Source organism: Sinocyclocheilus grahami, unplaced genomic scaffold (genome assembly GCF_001515645.1).
Source record: "Sinocyclocheilus grahami isolate Dianchi unplaced genomic scaffold, SAMN03320097.WGS_v1.1 scaffold876.1, whole genome shotgun sequence".
In the NCBI taxonomy this organism is placed as follows: Eukaryota; Metazoa; Chordata; class Actinopteri; order Cypriniformes; family Cyprinidae; genus Sinocyclocheilus; species Sinocyclocheilus grahami.
The window spans coordinates 511,378-533,284 of record NW_015506055.1 but is presented as its reverse complement, the minus strand read 5'-3'; the positions used below and the strand labels follow the sequence as shown (position 1 = coordinate 533,284).

Here is a 21,907-nt window from a genome sequence, read left to right as displayed (position 1 = left end):
ATGCTTTATGCAGCCCTCACTCCAATATATGATAACCAAAGTCTGCTTCACACTAGTTATTTTACTTTGCTAACAATTATATTACAATAAACTGCTCTTATGCTCACCAAGGCTGGATTTATTTGCTCAAAATCCAGTAAAACATTCTGAAATATTATTACAATTTAAAATAACGGTATTCTATTTGAATACTTTTTCTAAAATGTATTCTTGTGATGGTAAAGATGAATTTTCAGCAGCCGTTACTCCTTGGTGCTCAAGACACATTTCTTATTATTGTCAATGTTGAAAACATTCACTAATGTGGAAACTTAACTGTAGAGATTCTACCGTACTTGATCTCCCCACTATAAACAATGCAGGGTATGTCGCATGCAGCGAACAATGACATTTACTTTTCAAAGCCCACTGTTACAAAAGTCCCGAAGGTGTGAGGATGTATGTGAGCTTGGACGTGGCCAGAAAGAATAATAAGATGGGCGCACAATAACACTGCTTCCGTTCTGGACTCGGCCTTGCGATCTTTATGTGTCTCTGTCTCACAGTTTTCTTGATACTTTGGATTAGTTTCCTGTAATAGGCGGTGTCAACCAATACAGATGAATGACCTCTCTCTGGGCATTCCACAAGATGGCATACATATAACCATGGGCGACATTAGGGGGGAGGCAACTGCCCCCCCCAAATTGTTAGTCATGGAATCCCTGATGTCGGCCCGCTACAATTGGAGAGCTTAGCCAAGCACTAAATACCCTCAACGTGTTTTTGCAGCGTTGAGCATTGTAACCAATCACAGACATATCTGTTGATGTCTTAAACGCAAAGGCCAGTCAGAAACTTTTTGTCAGAATTCCCTCACCGCTGAAAGCACCGCAGTTTTTAAGTGCAGTTTTGCACGCTCCTGAATCATCTCATGACTAAGTGCAGACGCGATGTAAATAAGAGATTAATTGTGCAGTTTAGAGAGCTTCATTGATTATAACGGAACTTTGTAAGAGTGTGATGAACGAAGATGAGTGACGCTTTTTAGTGATAAAGGGAGCGCGCTTTGTGCACTTTCTAGGGTATAATAATTCTGGAACTGGTCCTGGCCAAACCTCCTCAGAAATCTAATTCACAGACCAAAAGTGTGTGTAAACTTTATTGAGATCGGGACATATCAACCAGTAATTTCATTTAATTTCCAGTAACGGACGGTAGAAAGTTCAGCAATGAATGGTATGCGATTTATGACAGGATATAGTCCCACAACTAGGGTTGGGTACTGAAACCTGGTACCAATATGGCACCGGTACCTATGTAACCGGTATGTACTAGAACCGAATCAGAATGCAGATTTCGGTGCCATGCCTGAGCGATCGATTGAAATATTTGTCCTCTGGTTCTCCGTAACGGACGAAAGAAGCATCATCACCGGCAATAGGGGTGCTCCAATCAGGATTTTTGAGGCCGATCACCGAAAGCATTATCTGCCAATACCGATCACCGATATCAATCTTTTTAAAGCCTTCTTTTTATCATTTATAACTATTTATAGTGATACTCCAATCAGGATTTTTAGACATTTATTCAGGCCTGAATTTCGTTTTTGAAAATGGGGGGGAATTCCCCTCTTAGGTGACTCATGTCAGAGGGGAAGCAGCACGGACTGTGCTTTCACACAAGAGTCCGCTACTGATCCATGGCTGTTTACCACAAACACAACATTTATCCATTATTTTGATTTCAAATCCAAACATTGTCACTGAAAATGCTTTTTCAGCACTGCAATTCTTTTTTTTACACAGTACAGTAATACAATCTTTCACAGACATGTTTAAACACAATAAATATAAGCAACACATTATTCAATGCTTTTTACTTTTGCATTTACTTCTAGATTTATATATTAAGTTGCTCAAGCAAGTGGCAAAACATTTAAACTACTTTTCTTACGTTATCACAAACTTATCATTGACAGAATTAGTCAGCTCTACTGCCTTTCCTTTTGCATTGAAATCTTTATTACAAGCAACCCTGCGGTTCATAAAGAACTTTGTCTTCCTACCTCCACAAGTGCCATCTATTATTGCCTTGTTTATCTAAAAGTGCTCTTTTCCTTTAAACCTAGCCAAAAAGCCATATGTGTTGACTGTGAAACACAGTAGACTTTAATAATATGCATTTATGGTGTAATTACTACATTTTCCTGTTTGGTTTCCTGAATGGTTAAACACTGGCAAGAATTAAAAAGTAATGCAATTTATAAATTTTACGATGAACGATTTCGTGATGATGTGACACTGCCTCGATTGTGCAAGTGACAATTCCTGTGTCAACTGTGCAGCTCGCTTATAGATAGACGCGATGTGGTGATTTGAAGACATTTGCGAATATTGAGAGAGAGCGCGCGCGGTGATTCACTCACGCTGTTTGTGAAATTACGTCTCACACAAGGTTTTCAAACTACTTTGCAAGTTATTTAATTAAGAAATATGAAGGTGAGTACCTCACCTTCAGCATTATAATGATTCCACCCATGCCGGACAGAGACTGAGACGGTGCCACTGCATGTTGTGCCAAACCTCTCACGGCAGGCATCAGCTTGAGATAATTTTTTTTAGATCTGCCTTTTTAGAGATCGCTGATCAATCATCCCAAAGCGATTATCAGTCGATCAATCAGAGCACCCCCAACCGCACGTGAAAAATAATTTCCCGACTGAGAAAATGGACGTGAACTCAAGTTGGAAAGCTCTAAAAATAAAAATCCAATAAATCTTTGTAGTAACGAGAGTGTCCATGTTGTTTTCACATTCCGACTTAAAAGCACAACTCAATACAAACACAACTCACAACACAAATGAGAGCATCCAAGGAGCACGTGAAAGCAGTAATTACACTTGCTCTGATGGTAGCAGCTTCCATTAACTAAGCTAAACATGCTTAAAGAGCAGGTCATATGATATTTTAAAGTGTCCTAATATTGTGTCTGAGTCCCCTACAACAGGTTTAAATGCATCGAAGGTCAGAAAACAATGTAATTTTCTCAGAATATACATTTAATATTAGAGTAATATGCCAATTTCGAAATGATTCGTTCAAAGCAAGTTCGGAGCAAACCCCTCCCTTCCATAAGCCTACACTGCTCTGATTGGACAGCTGGCCAAGCCTGTTGTGATTGGAACAGAGAGGAGTCCTTGAGCAGTTAGCGATATTTTAAAGTGTCCTAATATTGTGTCAGAGTCACCTACAATAGGTTTAAATGCATCTAATGTCAGAAAACATTGTAATTTTCTCAGAATATACATTTAATATTGGAGTCATTTGCCAATGATTTCGAAACGATTCGTTCCAAGCAAGCTCGGAGCAAACCCCTCCCTTCCATAAGCCTACACTGCTCTGATTGGACAGCTGGCCAAGCCTGTTGTGATTGGAACAGAGAGGAGTCCTTGAGCAGTTAGCGAGCACTACCATTGACAAAGCACATTTACATAGAACAATAATATAGTGCTCCAATCCGTTCTTATAATAATGTATAAAATACAAACCCCCCCCCCCCCCCCAGCATTATAAGAAAAGGAACAAAAGTCACTGATCTTTAGTAGCCCATTTGGATTTCTTTGTCTCCATAAATGAGGGGACATATTTTGTATTTGATAGCATTTTAGTATTGTAATATTTGATAGCAGAAGCCGTATTTCTCAGTATAATGCCATCATTTGACAGATCTGACTTAAAAACACTTCTCCTCGTATCACTCAACAACCAGCCCTCTTGTAACTTACAACAATACCATTACTATAACTAACCCAACAACACCAATTTTTTTCAGGAGGGAGGGACTGCCTTCACTTTGGGTTTGTGTTTAACACACCTTATGTAATTTATGCGACAGTCTACCTTATTAACAAACAAAATCAAGTATTGTTTAATTTTTACTGTCTGAAGTTATTATTCGATTCACCATGTCTCAAATCAAGTATATTTAAATTAACCAATTAATACAATTTACTATGGTTTAAAGTTTAACATTTTGTGTGTCTATTGTAATGTTTTATAAGAGTTGTAACCATAATATTAGATTATTAGATAAAGCTCAGGTTATTTTTTGTTGATTAATTGTATGATTATTTTTGTTGGTGTTGTATTTTCAGTGAATCAACATGTTTCATCATATTTTTCCATATCAAATACTCACCAAAATGCAATCCACCTTTGATTGTACGGTTTTGCTGCAAAAAAAGAGAAGAGAAAGAATCAGCATGACACAAGAGTAATTTGAGAAACATTCATAAAGCTGGATTTATTAATAAATCAGTGGCATTCAAAACATCTTTCCATCCTCTAACCGTCGTCGGCCCTGTCCAGCTCAGACCAATATATCCTCAGGAACACATGTGCTCATGCACAAAAAAGTATCTTGCATTAATGTTCCATCACACGGGGGTCTATAAATACATGCTTGAGGAATTCGGCCAATCACAACGCACTGGATAGCTGGCCAATCAGAGCACACCTCACTTTTTCAGACCGATGAGCTTTGTAAAAATCGACTCGTTTCAGAAAGGCGGGGCATAGAGGAGAAACAATAATGTACAGTATGTGGAAAATAATGTGTTTTTTGAACCTTAAACCGCATAAACACATTTCATTACACTAAATACACAAAATAATGTTCTTTTTAGCAGCATCATATGACCCCTTTAAGGGCCCGGAATGAAACTGTATGGAATCTATATACAGGTACAGAACAGTAGAGAGGGTCACATTTGCACTCAGGGTAATGCAAAGACACTTTCCATGTGATGGCTGTAGAATCATTTAAACCTTCATGAACAATCAGTACATCCTGGGTACAGTCACAAGTCAATCTGAATTAAGGGTGAGATTTAATAAAAGACTCCTCAAAATGCTGAAATTTATCTCCTTAATTTCCTTCAACACCACAAGAAATGTCCCATCAGGCCACACAGTGGCTGTACAACATGACTGAGAGCCAAAACCAAAGGTTAGGCCTAACTGGCACAAGGACAACAGAGCCCAGGGCACTTTGAACAACAAATCAGTGTAATTACTGACTGGTTGTTCACATGACTAACTGCAGTTAAACATACAAATATAGCAAAGTAATAAATGTAAAAAATGTTACTTTAATAATGGGTTAAATAAATGCGGGGCATAGAGGACCTACAATAATGTACAGTATTTGAAAAATAATGTGTTTTTTGAACATTAAAGCATGTCAACATATTGTTACACCAAATACACAAAATAATGATCTTTAAAAAAGCATAATATGACCCTTTTAAGTTAAACTGCTTTAAATTACTTTTTTTCCACATCAATCTACACGCCATACACCATAATGACAAAGAAAAACAGACATTCACATAGTTGTCTATAAGTCACTCTTGCTGTGTGCTTAAGTTCATTGTCCTGTTGGAAGGTGAACCTTCTACCCAGTCTGAGGTTCTGAATGCTCTGGACTAGGGCTGAACAATGAATTGCATTTGCGATAATATCGCAATATGAAATAACGCGATTTTTCAATCGCAGAGGCTGCGATTACACGGTCACGTGACACGCGAGAGTAAAGAGGTGTGTTCAACTTGAAGATCAGATCGTGTATGACATCAAAGTACGGCGAGAGAAAGCATAATGAGACGTCCGCGCTCTCTTATAGCTCCCGCAGTACTTTGATGGCATACACCGGAGTGTTGCAGTTATGTTTGTCCTTCTGTAGGTTTCTCCCATCTGCATATATGATCATGGAGCTCAACTAGAGTGACCATCAGCTTCTTGGTCACCAGTCTAGACAAGGCCCTTCTCCATCAATTGCTCGGTTTGGCCAGGAGGCCAGCTCTAGGAAGAGTTCTAGTTGTTTCAAATGTCTTCCATTATGGATAATGAAGGTTACATGATTCTGTTAACCTTCAATGAAGCAGAATTTTTTTCTGAACTCTCCCCCAGATGTGTTTGACGCAAACCTGTTTCTGAGCTCTACAGGCAGTTCTTTTGACGTCAGGGCTTTGTTTTTGCTTTGATATGCATGTTCAGCTGTTAGATCTTTTATTAAGACGTGTGTGTCTTTCCAAATCATACCCGTTTAATTGAATTTGCCACAGGTTAACTTCACTTGAAGTGTACTAACATCTACAAGCAATATGAATTCTCCTGAGCTAAATTTCAGCTGTCCCATGAATACTTATGCAATTTAATTATTTCAGTTTTTGGGGGGGGGGGGGGGAGTAATTGAAAGCAATTTTACATAAGGCAGCAACATAAAATGTGAAAAAAAATGAAGGGTATGAATACTTAGGCACTGTATATATATTAGGGCTGTCATCGTAAACGCATGCGACTAATTTGACAATCCTTAATGCGTTAAAATAATTTTACGCAATTAACGCAAAATTACTGAAGCACAATTTCTATTCTAACCCTTTAACCCAATTTTGCTACTCTGCTTGCGATTAGATCATAGCCTGTATAGCTGATGTGCGCGAGCTGATAAACAAATCACACTGAGTGGATTGAGCGCGCGGCGGCGCAGATGCGTGAGCTTGTCGAGTGAATATACCTTTCTCACAGACATCACTGGAAGGTTTGTAGTTGTTTTGCTTGCTTGAGTGTTTCTGCATTATATGAGTGGCTTTGGAATATAAACCGCAGCTCATTGCAGATGAAAAAACGCAACTTCTATTTCTGAAAATAACACAGTTAGGAGATTTATAACGAGTGGTTCCCTGCATTATTACAGCAAAGCGCGTGATTACAGTACAAATCCGCTGCAATGGAGCAGCTCTAATGCTATTAAATTAAAGATGATGTACCACAAAGCAAAAAAATGAACAGTGAAAGTAACAAAAACTTGTAAAATAAATTTTAATGGGCATAATTAAGTGTGAAAATAACCGAAGAATATACAGTCAAACCAAAAATTATTCAGAGACCAGATATAATTTTTGATATTTTTTTTACTAGTGGGTGCAGGACACTATAGTTCATTTATGTAAGTGAGGATAGCAAAATAAAGTAAACTGTGACAAATCATACCCAAAAATTCTTCATACAGTGGACTACCAGATAAAATTGATACAAATTTTGGTCCAAAAATTTTCAGACCGAGTCTGGGGAAAAAATGAAGTTGAGGTTTGCATGAACCTGGATGACAACATGCCCAGGAGACTACAGGCATCCCAAACGATAATGTTTTGATTTGTCATGTTTATGTTGCTGTGTTTAGTTATACGGAATGGATCAGTGTACTGTAGTAGATATATGCAGTCAGCAGGCGTTTTTTTTGGCATCTCCATGTGGTCCTTTTCGGTATCGCAAATTGGCTTCTCTAAAATGTAAAAAAGCTCTTTGCTGTTGCACTGTACACATAATATAAATGTCGCTCATTATCAATTACTCCACCGGCCTCGCTCCGTTCCCACGGCTCTCGGCCCCGCCCCCACTCGTCACAACTATAAAAAGTGAGGGATTGGACAAAGACCTGAAAAGACCTTTTTTTTTATTGTGCCATTGTTTTTCCAAAAAGTGCAAACGTGCAACATCATACATATATATATAGAGAGAGAGAGAGAGAGAGAGAGAGAGAGTATAATAAAAATCTAAATCAAAGTTTACCTGAAGGCTTTTTTTTTATTGTGCCATTGTTTTTCCAAAAAGTGCAAACGTGCAACATGAGGTAGGCCTGTATGAATTAAATTAAATACTGCGTGTTTGAGTAGGCCAGTGGTTCCTAAACTTTTTCTGCCGGGCCCCCCTTTTATTGAGAAACAAAAATGTTAATCGATTGACAGCCCTAATATATATATATATACATACATATATATATAGAGAGAGAGAGAGAGAGAGAGAGAGAGAGTATAATAAAAATCTAAATCAAAGTTTACCTGAAGGCTACATTAGGGGTGGGCGATATGAGCTAAAATTCATATCACGATATTTTACACTGTCCAGGTGATATCGATATTATATTTCGATATGGGAAAAAAATTACAGGCAAAATATTTTAACCTTATACAACTATTGTGACGAGTGGGGGCGGGGCCGAGAGCCGTGGGACTCGAGACCGGTGAGTGGTGCAGGCATTTATTTATTAAAAATACAGTAAACACTGTAATATTGTGAAATTTTGTCAATTTAAATTATGTATTTGAATGTTTTAACATATAGGCTACTGTATTCCTGTAATCAAAGCTGAATTTTCAGCATGATTACTCCAGTCTCCAGTGTCACATGATCCTTCAGAAATTATTCTAATATGCTGATTGGCTGCTCAGTAACCATTTCTGATTATTGTCAATGTTGTAATCATTTGTGTTGCTTAGTATTTTTGAGGAAACTATTTTTTTCACGATTCTTTTATGACTATTTGAAATTGTTCTTTGTTTACACATGTCAGTCAGTTGCAGTAAACTTAAGATGTCTGTACTGAAGGATTTATGAAGGATTTATTTGACAAGATGTGCAGTTTGGTATTAATTAGCTGCTGAAACAGAAACCCACAAGTTCTCACCTCTTGTTGGTATAACTTTTGAACATTTTATTTTGTCAAAACCAAATAATCTGCAAATGAGGCTTAACACTAGAACCGCCACGGGGTAAATTTTATCCATGGCTGTTTTTCAAATGTACATAACAGATTTAAAATAACACATTCAATTCTCCCAGTCATTGACTTTTACTAAAATTATGTAAGTTACAATCCAATGTTGTAAAAAAATATTTAGATAAAACCAGATCAAACAACAGGGCATTTATACCTATAAGCGCTAGCAGGTCAAATTTACCCACCTATATATTGCATGTATTTTTCGCGCTGTCATTTTCTTGCCGCTTATGTTTTAAGTTAAAACATTAACTAAATCAGTGAGTGAAAGGCGTTGCCTAGAAATGTACAATGTTAAAACTTTTAACATTGTACATTTCTAGGCAACGCCTTTCACTCACTGATTTAGTGGTTATCAGTTTCATAAGTAAAATCAAAATGACTAAAAAAAAGGTGATTTATGGAAGGTAGGTAGGCTAGAAACACTAAATGCCATGAGTGATGGAGAGTCTGATGCTAAGTTATGTGTCCTGGGTCGGCTCAGCATCTGACGGCTCATCTGACAATGATAGATATCATATTTACATGTTTTAGCCTAATGTTACTCTAATTGGTCAAACTTTGGTTTAATTATTTAATTTTTGTCTTGCCATATCGTATATTGTTCGCTACTGTGTTGCTATTCTAGTCTGGCTGTTTCCTGAAAAAAAAAATCCGATCTAGGCTATATGATGTAATGAATAAAACCATTTTTTGATTACCCAAAGTTTAATGGTGTTCTCTTATTCAAATTATAAATGATATAACTAAACAAATTAATAAATATTTAGGTAAAGCTGTGTGCTTGAATTTGTCATCGCATCATCCTATGCAGTGTGGTGAATTATTATCGCTCATTATTGTGTATAGGCTATTTTAGTAATTTAAATAGCATGGGTTATCTTAATATTTTGATTAATGACATTGTATTATAATATTACACCACCCAAATATTTAGGCTGCTACCTTCTATTTTCTGTTGTCAGTGCAGGCTTTTTTTTTATCTTAGGCTACTGACCGTTATGGATTAGTGTAGCCTGCATTAAATAGTCTTGAACATAAAATAAAAGGATAAAAATATAGTTGATGACTAGACATAATCATTTCATGACACTTTTTTGTGAAGACAGTGGCATAATACAGTGAAATAATATGTTCTTTAGCCATATAAATACAGTAGTCATGTGCGTGGGTAAAATTTACCCACTGGCGCGTTTAGGTATATAGCGATCCCTGGCGGTTCTAGTGTTAAACAGGTAGATACAATTTAACATTTAAACCAGCAACATTTGTAACATGAATTAAGGTAATGACAAATCTCTCTTGCACTGGTCCCAAGCCATCAGACCATACTTACTGTCGAGTCCTGATTTGCCAATCACCAGAACTATACCACATACTATGGCTTTTAATTATAGGCTATTTAATCAGGAAGCATGTTGTTCCAACATTCTGACTTCTTAATCCCATATAAAACCTTTCAGGCTTATGCCAGAGGCCAAAGCCAATCAGAATGCATGTTCTTAGAGAGTCATATGACTGTGCCTATGAGCAAGTAAGAGGTCAGGGAACTAATGAACTGTTACTAGGTGAGTCGCCGTTTGCTCCCACGTGGCTTCAGGCCAGGTAACTCTCATTAAACTGTATCTAGGTAGTCGTGAAGCAGATAAAGGATCACACCACTGTTGTCAAGGCAGGCAGTAAAACAGGATTTCCCGTTAATGTCACTTCCTGTAGCAACAACAAGCCGACACAACAAGTGCACTGTGATATTATTTGTCATAAGTAGCATAAAGCATATCTGGAAATGTTTGTGTGAAGTTAAAAGTCACAAGTGTGTTGCCGAAATTCCACATGCAATGCATCAATTGGTATGTATTCCATGCACAGTCAAGCAAAAAAAGAAAGCCCAGCCCAGACCATTCATATTAAGTTGTTTGTGTAAATGAACCGCAAAACATTAGAAGACAAAAGAAATATACTATTTGGTGTCCTATGTTATGCTGTGCACTAACTCATATGATTTCCATGATACAGAAAAGGAGGACGGATTTGCAGAATAAAATCATTAAACACAATATACTGTATAACATTGACTGTCAGAGAATTGTACAAATTTTGGATTAGTAAACCTAAAGTAAAGCTTTACAATTAATTCAAATTGTGATATGGACTGGTGTCTGTTATTATTAAACCAATTAACATATGAAGTAAACGTGTTCTATGTGTCTAAGAGTGAATAAGCAGAGCAGTTTCATCTACTACAGAATGCACTGCAGTCTCACTATATAAGACGTTATATCAGTTCATTTCATGAGCATTTTACCATTTCATTCAGGGCTCTAAAGTGCGACCATTGCAGTCGCATTTGCAACTGAAAACTACGTGCGACTATGAAAAAATATTTAGGAGCACCAGTGCCACTAACTAGATCTTCATCATATTTGTGATTGTGATCGCTGAGGGGAGCTTAAAAGGTTTCTACGTGTTTTTGCAGCGTTGAGTAATGTATCACAGACATATCTCATGAATCCTTTCATAAGCAAAGTGTAGACGGTGTAAATAAAAGATTAATTGTGCAGTGTAGAGAGCTTTGTTGATTATAAATGTGAGATCGCCATGAGCTAAGATGAGTGACAGCTTTTAATGATTTTTAAGGGAGTTTGTAAATGTGATACTGATTTAATACAACAGTTCAATAGACAAGAAGTTAATATTAAGTGACTTACATTGTCTGACTATAACACTATTGTCTGATTTTGCTCTATTTCGTCGTCCAAAATAGTTTGAAACAAAGTCACAGCTCAGCCGCTGCGCATCTCCATTCAAACACACCGGTGTCTCGTTTATGAATGAACTGCATTTTTAAACTTGTGAGGAATCTTGTGAGTCAGTGATTCATGATTACCCATTCATAAACACTGTCCATTGCTTCATTCCTGAATGAATCAGCCTTTCTAATGAATCAATTGAATTAATGATTCAGTGATAAAATCAGTGACTTGTCGCCACCTGCTGGCAGTTTGTTTCATTTTTAAAGTATCTTTTCAGTTTTTTAAATCATTTAATATTTCTATATTCAAAATTTTTTGAAACATTAATCTTAACATGAATTTAATTGCACTCATGCCACCTCTGATCCTCATTAAATGTCTGAAAATACGCCTACATGCCACTTTTGTGTTCTTCTGTGCCACCTCTGTACAAATTAATTTTAATACTGATTTCATTTGATTAGTGACTTATTCTTCTTATTCTACTTGTTCTTATTCTGTGGTTTTAATAAGAATTTTTAAAAAGCTTATAAAATATAATTTTCTAAAAAATTTGACAAAAGATTACATACTTTTAATAAAGTTAGAAAAATGCCATTACAAAGGTAAAAACAAAATTCCACTGTAAATCACTTTAAGGAGTCAAATATCACCTCGTAATGGGAAGGCTAATTTTTGATCAAATTTTGGATTATTGATTAGAAGGTGTTCCAAAATTTTTGACTGTGCTCCTAAATTTTTTAAGTTAGGAGCACAAGTGCTCCTAAAAAGAAAAATAAGCTTAGAGCCCTGTCATTTGGTAAAAACTACCATCAAATACAATCAGAAACGCAAAGATCTTCATGACAAACCATCCAAATAAGTTGAACTTATAGAAATTGACATAAATATATCACTAATAGAGTAAAATGTATTACTACTACAAATATTAAGTAATAAATTATCAAACCTTTATCACACAATCAATTCATTTACCTCTTGTTGGGCATGATTAATTTGACAAAATATGCAATGTTTTGTTGTAAAGGGACTCTTGCATTTTCATTTTATTACATTTTAAAAGATTTTTTAAGTTTTATGAATTCATTTGATTACTGAATTTGATTCTTGAATTTGTAATAAATCAAAACACAATCAATCAAGAACAATTTAAAGAATTTAGGTTATATTTGGTTATACAGACTTCAGAGGAACCTATGCATGGAAAAGGTGGTGCTCATTGCATGCACGACTAATTGGATTTAAGTGTCATTAATGATAGAGAATTTAAGTTTTATATTCATGTCTGATTACTTTTTTCATGATCAATCATTGGTGTGATTTTTCAGTATGTGTGCACATCCCTTGCTCTTGAATTTGGGACCAGAGAGGGAGATGTGAGTGGTCAACAGCCTCTTAATGGCAACGGATTAACTATACCACCACTTTTATCTCATGCAATCATCACTCTGTAATAACAACGAACTATAATTTTACATACAGCTACATAAAGCAAATACATTTATTTATAACAAAACACAACTTAAAATAAAGTAATTTAAGGTTTGTTTTTTTCTTGTAAACAGTGGCCTGATTTAAGCTACAGACTTTTATCCTGTCGGTCACTGCTCCTCCCCCTAAGATCCCCTCCTCCAGCTGGCCGCATGTGCTCCGATCATAACAGAAACGTAAACAACCGCCTGAGAGAGAGAGGCAGAGAGAGGTGGGGTGGAAGGTGAGAGGTCACTGTGTCACTGGTTGGAAGGGATAGTTGTGGATGCCTCTATCTTTTGCTCTCAATAAGATTGTCCTGGAAAGAGGCCTGTGAGCTTCACGGCTAATTCCACATGAGCAGAGTGCTGACTTGAGAACAGCCAGACATCACAACAGAGACTAACACTACTGCTAGTCAACATGACCTACATGTGTGATATTTGTGTGTCAGTGTGTGTGTGAGAGGGATTGAGGATGAGAAAGCTCTCTCTCACCGACAGACAGAAAACTCCACTGAACCTGCTGAACTCAGCTACTACTGTGCTGCATCTCATAACCTCATGTGTGCACTAACAACTTAATCAAGCCATCAGCACTGAGCACACAATCATGCTACACTTAAACAGGAGTAATTTAGGTGTGTAATACAGGCACAATATAATTAAATTAAAGATAAATAACTGGTAAAGCGATATTTACATAGACTCTCCTTTATTTTATTTTACACATCCAAATATGTGAAGCACAAACGAGTATCATTGGCAGCATGCTAAAGCTATTAGCACTTAGAGTGTTGCTAATAGCAGAAAACGTTGAGTTATGCATATAACTACTGTTCCCAGAAGGAGAGAAACGAGGTACAACACATGACTATGGGATATCGCGCTCTTGCGCCATCTGCTGAAGACACCTATTTTCACGCCTGAAAGGCCAATGACACATGCCGACGTGGGTGGGGCTACCAGCCCACAGCATTTAAATGCGATCGCATGCGTCATTCCCTTTGTTCCGTCCAGCTCTTCACCGAGTCTCTGACTGCGCGGGGCCCAGAGGTGTTGTACCTCGTTTCCCTCCTTCTGGGAACAGTAGTCATATGCATAACTCAACGTTCCCATTCAGTCGGTTCACTCAGTACAACACATGACTATGGGACATATATTCACGCCCTGTAAAGTAGCCGAACTAAACATAAGGGACCAGCACCGCCACATACCCCGTGCATTTTACGGGAGCAATGGCCCCTGGCTTGCAACCCCTGGGTAAGCACGGACATAGCTACCCCTTGCCGCAGTGACATCTAGTCAACAAACGAACAGACTAGTGCAGTGATGCCCAACTGGCAGTCGCACAAACATCTTAAACCATGCCCATGACGTTTCCACACCCCTCGTAGAGCGCCCAAGCTCCCATGTGGGTATTAGTCATAACAGGCATGTCTTATATGCTAGACACAGCTTTCTACAATCCAACGTGAAAAACGCCATTCAAGAAGCGGCTTCACATGGGCACAAAAAGCTGGTCACAGCCTGCATTTGCTCACTGTACCTGCATACGTCTTGTACAAGAGCATGAAATCTCCTGTCTTCCTTCTGAGTCAGAGATTTGACAGGGCAGGCAGCTTGAACGGAAGAGCACTCCTGTCCGGTGTATACCCAGATAGCACACGCACGTCTGCAAGTCAAGATGTCTACTAAAGATCGCTTAATCCAGAAAGCATCTGCTGTGTGCAAACATCTGACAGATGCCGTTAAGATGTCAGTTTTACATATGTTCTTAATCATAAACATCTTAAAGACATATCAAAAATGTCCACTTGACATCTGATAGGAAACATCCTATAGGCGTATTGCAGATGAGCAAATACTGTAAAAAAACATCTTGCAGATGTACATGCAGACATCAAATAGATGTCTCCGTGATAAATTGGGCATTCATATAACACTTCCATGGTGTATTGCTTGTATACCCAAAGCGCTTTACAATCATATGGGAATTCTCCTCAACCACCAGTGTGCAGCGCCCACTTGGATGATGTGAATTCAGCCACAGTACAACGGCACCAGTACACTCAACATGCAGCTACAGGTGGAGAGGAGAAAGGGAGGAGTGAAGTAGCCTACTCGTGCCATCAGGGTATGCTGCGTTCGGATGCAACACCACCCAACTCAAAATTTGATGCACAAGGGATGCACCAACAGCGCATAAAGATCCCCAATGCACTTCTCTGATGCCAGTGCCAACCAACGGGCAGCATCCAAGACTCAAGGATTATAAAGGCTCAAACAAAGGTTAACACATAGTCTGTAGACCTAAGCCCTAAGTACTTCGGCCGCCCGCATTCCACATACCTTTCGTGCGACATAAACCTTGTCAACAGGAGGGCATCCGCGGACGTCCACACACACTGTCTACATGCAGTACAATTTTTGCACACATGCAAGTGACTTGAGCGCTTGGAAACAAAGTCAACTAGACAGTGTGTATTCGCTGAACATGTCTTTCTGCACTTACGGCCAAAGGAGTACCTTGAAATGCGTACGTTCTAACGTGCGCGAGACGGAGCAGAACGTGGAAGTTCCACGATGGTCTGAACTTCCACGTTCGAGTTCGAACAGTGTTCAAGTTCGAACACTGCCTGTATGACGTGATTGCCATAATCAGGAGGGTCCCTGTGCAGTCCAAGTTTTGTGACTTTTGCCAAAGGAGTATGCTTCGAAAAGATCGTGCTCACGACCTTGCGTGAGACAGAGCAGAGCTTAAAAAATTAAGAATACCCGGTCCTTTAAGGAACCGCAAGGCAAGCAGGTGCGTGCTTCAAATGGCGCAGCAGCCTCAATGCAATGCCCGCATGACAAGACAAACCGCTGTTCAATAACTTCCATTGTGGAATGGGAATGACCTTCCTTCAGAAAATCAGTATCCCCTCAATCGGGCACTGACACGGCAATAACGAGCCTTGCCCGCACCAAGCTTTAAATATGCACAACTTCAACACAACAATCTTCCCATTGCAGGCATTCTTGTCAGATCAAACAGATCTATCAGATTTTCTCTCTCAACGGGCAGGCCCTAGAAACCACAGTTCCAGCCGAGGGCGCAGAGTCTGCCTCCTGCCTGGGACAGCAGGTCATTGTATAGGGAAAAAGAACCCGATCCCATATCTGCGCCATTAGTGCAAACATCACTCCATGGGGGACCGCAGGTCTGCCCCATATCCAGAGCGTCCATGCCAATTGTAGCAGGGGAAGAGAACAAACGCTCCCTTGCCAATTATGTATGACACCACATATCATATTTCTCATTCTGACTAACACATTTACCCCACTGGGCCAAGTGTCTCAGCACTAGGAGAACTACTCCAAAACGTTTATTTGACGCTCTTACAGCACTGTTGACCACTCTCCTCTTACAGAGTCCCTCATCCATATCGTGAGTGATGCATTTGTTGTCACTACTACACATGGCGTAACCCTGCCCTGGGGATTCCCTCTGTCAACAGATTGGGGTTTCCCACAGGGGATCAGTGCCTGAACGCACATTGGCGCTATCGACACATGTCTGTTTTAAATGTCGCTCGGTATACAGCGCCGGAACCCATGCATAAAGAGAAGACCAAGCCATGTTACTGCTATCGAGGCCATGAGCCCCAGCAGTCTCAATTCCTTAAGAAAAACGCGCTCGCCGCCTCAGCCGAAACTGAGCCAGACAGCTGTGATAAACCTCTTCCCCTGTTGTGCTTTTGAGTCTGTCCGCCGATATAACATCCACTGACTCTGGGCCAGCGAGCCCCTTTTGAGATTCATCAGGAATCTCAGAGCTCATAAATGGAAAACAAGTGTACGTATTCGAAACACTGCTTGTTTCCCGCTGTCTGCAGTCAGGAGTAGGTCGCCCAAACTGGCGAACAAAATGCTCAGACGGCACCGCAGAGCCGCACCACTTCTGCACATCTTGCAGATATGCGTGGCTCTAGGGACCCCCAAAAAAACTGTAGGCACCCTCGACAGAGACCTCAGAAAATTTCTGTGCCCCGGGTGGCCATATTCAATTAAATTCAAGTTTATTTGTATAGCGCCTTTCACGATGCAAATCGTTGCAAAGCAGTGCTTTACAAAAATGATATGCATCGGGCAAACCTGATGTAAGCCAGTCCTGAGGATGCATTGCAGAGGGCATGCCAGGTGACATAATATAAGCATTTTGAACTTTTAATACATTAAGTGCTTGTTCAACAGTTGTGAATCTAAGCTAGGGTGGGAAAAAACCCTTTTCTTTAGGAGGAAGTAACGGCTGCAAAACCCTCTTCCTCCATCTTCCCCTGTGGCACCACCTGAATTGCCACCTTGCTGAGGAGAGTATGGATGTCCTCCCTCAGCACTTGGGAAGCCCCCTCGGACATCGCTGTTGCAAATACTCCGCCGAAACCTGAGAGGGCGCACGAAAGAAAGAGTAGCTTATAGCCCCATTGGAATCGTGCGAAGAACCCACAGTGTTACTGCGCATGCGCGCCTCTGCTTCAGGTTGACAGGGAGGATCCCGGTGTGGTGAAAAATCACTTGGGGAACTGCCATGCCCCTTTTTATTTGCAAACATTGCTGGATATTGCATATCACTGCATTTACCTCCTCTGTCAGCACATGGCCTGATCATGAGGTAAATAAGTCCAATGTATTGTCTTTACACAATTCGGATATATCGTCAGGCAGGTTCTCATCACTGTTTCTACAGGAGTCAAACATAACCCACGATCTCTCTGCATCGGAGGAGGTTCAAGTCACTCCACTGACAAACTTCGCTGCCACTCTCCAATACAGACCCATGCAAGGGCCCTTCATCACTTCCCTTCCATCCACCGCCTCGGCGAGTGGGGAGGAGAGCCACGATCTACCCTGCTTGAAAAATATAATCAAAGCATTCCTCGTCCGCATCTAGCGAAACAGTTAAAGTTCTACTCAGACTCTGGGGGCGGCCAGAGGAACCTTGTCGTGAACACTACACCGACTTCCCCACAATCGCCCTAATACTCCATGGCCATGCCAACAACGGCGAGAGCCACATCAGGATAAGCCCCAGAAGACTGGAGCAGACCATGCTTGGCCACTGAGCCACCAAGCACATGCTACACACCGCGTAAGTGCGGAACGATAGAACTGCTGGCACACACACACACACACACACACACACACACACACCGGGGTTGGAGAGGGTCAACCTAACATGGATAACTCCCCAAAACTTCGGACACCGACTTCCCCACAATCGCCCTAATACTCCATGGCCATGCCAACAACGGCGAGAGCCACATCAGGATAAGCCCCAGAAGACTGGAGCAGACCATGCTTGGCCACTGAGCCACCAAGCACATGCTACACACCGCGTAAGTGCGGAACGATAGAACTGCTGGCACACACACACACACACACACACACACACACACACACCGGGGTTGGAGAGGGTCAACCTAACATGGATAACTCCCCAAAACTTCGGACAGCGCTTGTGACCATAAACACCCACATGCCATAGGACAAGAGTGAGTAATGCTCCACTCATGCTCAGACATTTCTCTTGAGAAAGTTGATTAGCCCTTTGTTAGCTGTGCTAAACTTGAGCTACCTCTCTTTTATGCATTTTCTTATTCAACAAGAGTCACCACCGTGGGCTTTCTCTTGTGAATGTGGCGTGATGGTGTTGTAGCAGCACGGTGATGAGCTGAAGACCACAGGGAATGACGCATGCGACCGCATTCATAGCGTCATTGGCCTTTCAGGCGTGAATATTAGGGGTCGACCGATTATCGGCCTGGCCGATATTAAGCATTTTTATGATTATTGGTTTCGGTCATTTTCAAAACCGATTCGCCGATAAAATAACTTAATTTTGAAACGCGCTATTTGGCTCTGATGCAGCTTATCAGAACACACCACTCTGTGGCGTAAAGCAATCTCCGCCCACCACACATCTGATTTGTTGGGAGTCACGAGTCCGACCAATCAATGCAGAATTCACTCTCACTCCGAAAGCGCTTGCTAACTGGAGCTACTTCAGTGATCACGCATCAGTTGTCTCTCAAAGGTAAGGCAGCAGCAGATGTTGCTTAATTTGCAATAAATCACAATCCACTAACGTTACACTGAAGTTGCAAAACACCTCAATATTATCTATGATTTCCGCGATGCAGAAAATGTGGACGGAATCGCAGAATCCAGTCATATAAATGGAATTTACTGTATGACGCAGAATTTCACGGAATTTGTCAAAGTTTGGATGAATTAATCAAAAGTATGTCAGTACACTTAAATAGAGTCACGATATGGACTAGTATCTGTAAATATTAAGCCGCAAAAAATAAAATAAAAAATAAAAATTATTAAGCCGTTTTGTTTGAGTAAAACTGCAGTGTTTCCCACAGACTTTCACTTGTTTGTGGCGGCATATATGCAAATTAATTCATGCAGTGCTCATGTTTATTCAACGAAGTCAAAGCCTTTTGGAAGATCTATTTGTGGTGGTCAGTTTTGATATTGTGGCGGGCACCACAAATAAATCAATGTATGGGAAACACTTACATAGGCTACAGAAACTTAAAAGTTCCTTATAGCAACCCGCCAAAATATAAGTTCGGGTTAGCTTAAAGAAATTATCAGAAATATATTACCGTGGTGCAGTATGATATGCATAATACTACTACAACAATTATTACAACAGTTGTTTACAAGAATAATCACACAATATGCTATTTCTTCCATGTTTTAATTTTAATAGTAAACCCTTTGTTTGCCAAAAAATAAAGAGTTTAACTCTCATTTGATTAAAAGATAAATTAAATTGATTTATGCCTTCATTTGCACTGTACTGTAAATTAAAACTAACTGAAATTTCTAGTGTCACATAGGCTAAGACATTTCAATAGGATACTGAACTAAGTGTGCCTGTAAAAGGCTATTAGGTGTTATAGTTTCATGAAAATAGTTGCATTCTTCTTAACAACTTCTACAATATAGTTATGAAGACAATTAAATTATTTACACTTCTTATATACATTTTTTTAAAGTTAATCCATTGATGTGCATTAGATGATGAATTGAATAGCCACCTCTACTACTGTATGTTGTTTTAGCCATCAGAAAATAATTAATGAGAAATTATGAGAGGTTATGCTATTACACATATATTTCTAACATGTAAATTATTGAAGCCAAATACTTACATTTCCCCAAGCTGTTTAGCTGTAGTAAAGTATTCATAGGCTTAATCATGAAGCATACAGTGGCCCCACTTTTAACTCTCTCTTTATATTACGCTTATTGTAAATTGATGCACAGAGGAAGACAAGAGTAAGAAGTGCAGTGTGGGAGTACTACACAACCAACACCAGGGAAGGCAGTTTTTGTCATAGCCCTTGTTATTCTTAATTTTGACATTCATTTTCATTTTTACACCAGACATATATATCGGTTCAAAATATCTGTTATCGGTCTACTTGATCTGTAATAATCGGTATCGACATCGGCCCTGAAAAACACATATCGGTCGACCCCTAGTGATTATAGGTGTCTTCAGCAGATGGCGCAAGAGCGCGATATCCCATAGTCATGTGTTGTACCGAGTGAACCGACTGAATGGGAACTGAGCATGGCAGGCTTCCTTTCAGCTGCTCCTCTAACAGGAACTGTCTGGCTTCCCAGACCTCTGTGAGCAGAGAGGTGATCTAAGGTCTCAAACACATGGCTGCTAAATTACTGATCTCTTAATATCTCAGAGAGGAAACGATAGAAGAGCATGCATACTGTAATGTTTTCCCACTCTTTAGTTAGTTGTTGAAAATGCTGGGGTGCCAGCAGGATTTCTGTCATTTAGTTAAGGTTTGGGGTTGTTTTGTCAAGTTTCAAGGGTGGCTACCTTTATGAACCTACACATTATGTTATATAACTCAAAGACTGAGGTTTGGGGTCTTAAGCTCACCCAGGTTGTATGTATTTGCTCAAACATGCAGTAAAAACAATACTTTTGTGAAATATTGTTACAATTAAAAATAATGTTTTTATTTGAATATATTTTAAAATGTAATTTATTCCTGTGAATTGTCAGCAGCCATTACTCTAGTCTTCATTGTCACATGATCCTTCAGAAATCATTCTTATATGATAATTTTGGTCTTATATTCAGCTTAATATTTTTGTGAAAAAACATTTTTCCAATTATTATTATTATTTTTTAATCAAAGACATATTCTTTGATGAAAAGAAAGTTCAAAGGAACAGCATAGAAATAGAAATCTTTTGTAATATTATAAATGACTTTGCTGACAAGTTTGAACAATTTAATGCATCCTTGCTGAATAAAAGTGTTGTTTTCTTGTAAAAATAAATAAATAAATGCATTAAAAAATCTTACTGACAGTCTTTTTCACTTACAACTCTTCTGGTCTTTTACCTGTGTGCAAATATAAAAATAGGCTACTTGCAAAAGCTAACACATTCCAAGTAAATCGAAGAAATACAGAGAGGAAATGCTATGATACATGCTATGATTACTAGTTTGCTGAATGTCTTCTCAAACAGGAAAACTGTAAACTTCATTGGGTAGGCTATTTTGCAGACCTAATAGAATGTTTATGCAGCAAAACCACAGACATAGATCCTTCCATTGTTTGAGCATTGGCCTAGATGTAGGCTAAACCAAAACAGAATAGTCGTAACAGCTCCAAAGCAGCAGTTGTGAGCCGTTCTCAGAGACTGCAGTTTGGTAAAAACAGCTGGGCTTTTTGCCAGCGGTGCTATGGCTCATTTTCATTCCTCTTTGAAGGTGATTACCACCATTGTGTTTGGATCTCTTCCCCTCCTCCCAATTCCATCCAATTTCCTTTCATATGTAGATGAACAAAGATTCACACTGATGTGCATGTACATACACATGAACAGCCATGTAAAAATAAGGGACCAAATTCACCCCCATCCAAACTCAGGTTAGTTAATTTAAGGTATGTTGTTAATCTAAAATTACCTGACAGATTTCGCACAAACCAAATGAACTCTGAAGATAAGCTCAAAGAGCTAAATCACAATATTGAATTA

At 39.3% G+C, this 21,907-nt stretch overlaps 1 protein-coding gene across 1 annotated transcript in view; it reads right to left on the bottom strand.

The window, feature by feature from the left end:
- Positions 1 to 15,192, bottom strand: part of LOC107563480 (DNA-binding protein RFX7-like) — a 32,095-nt gene extending 16,903 nt beyond the window's left edge. Inside the window, exons 1-2 of the mRNA XM_016248368.1 lie at positions 15,179 to 15,192; positions 4,180 to 4,213 (exon numbers count right to left, since the gene is read on the bottom strand). Of these exons, the coding sequence (XP_016103854.1) occupies positions 4,180 to 4,213; positions 15,179 to 15,192 (48 nt within the window). The remainder of the gene's footprint in view (positions 1 to 4,179; positions 4,214 to 15,178) is intronic.
- Positions 15,193 to 21,907: the final 6,715 nt, after the last annotated feature.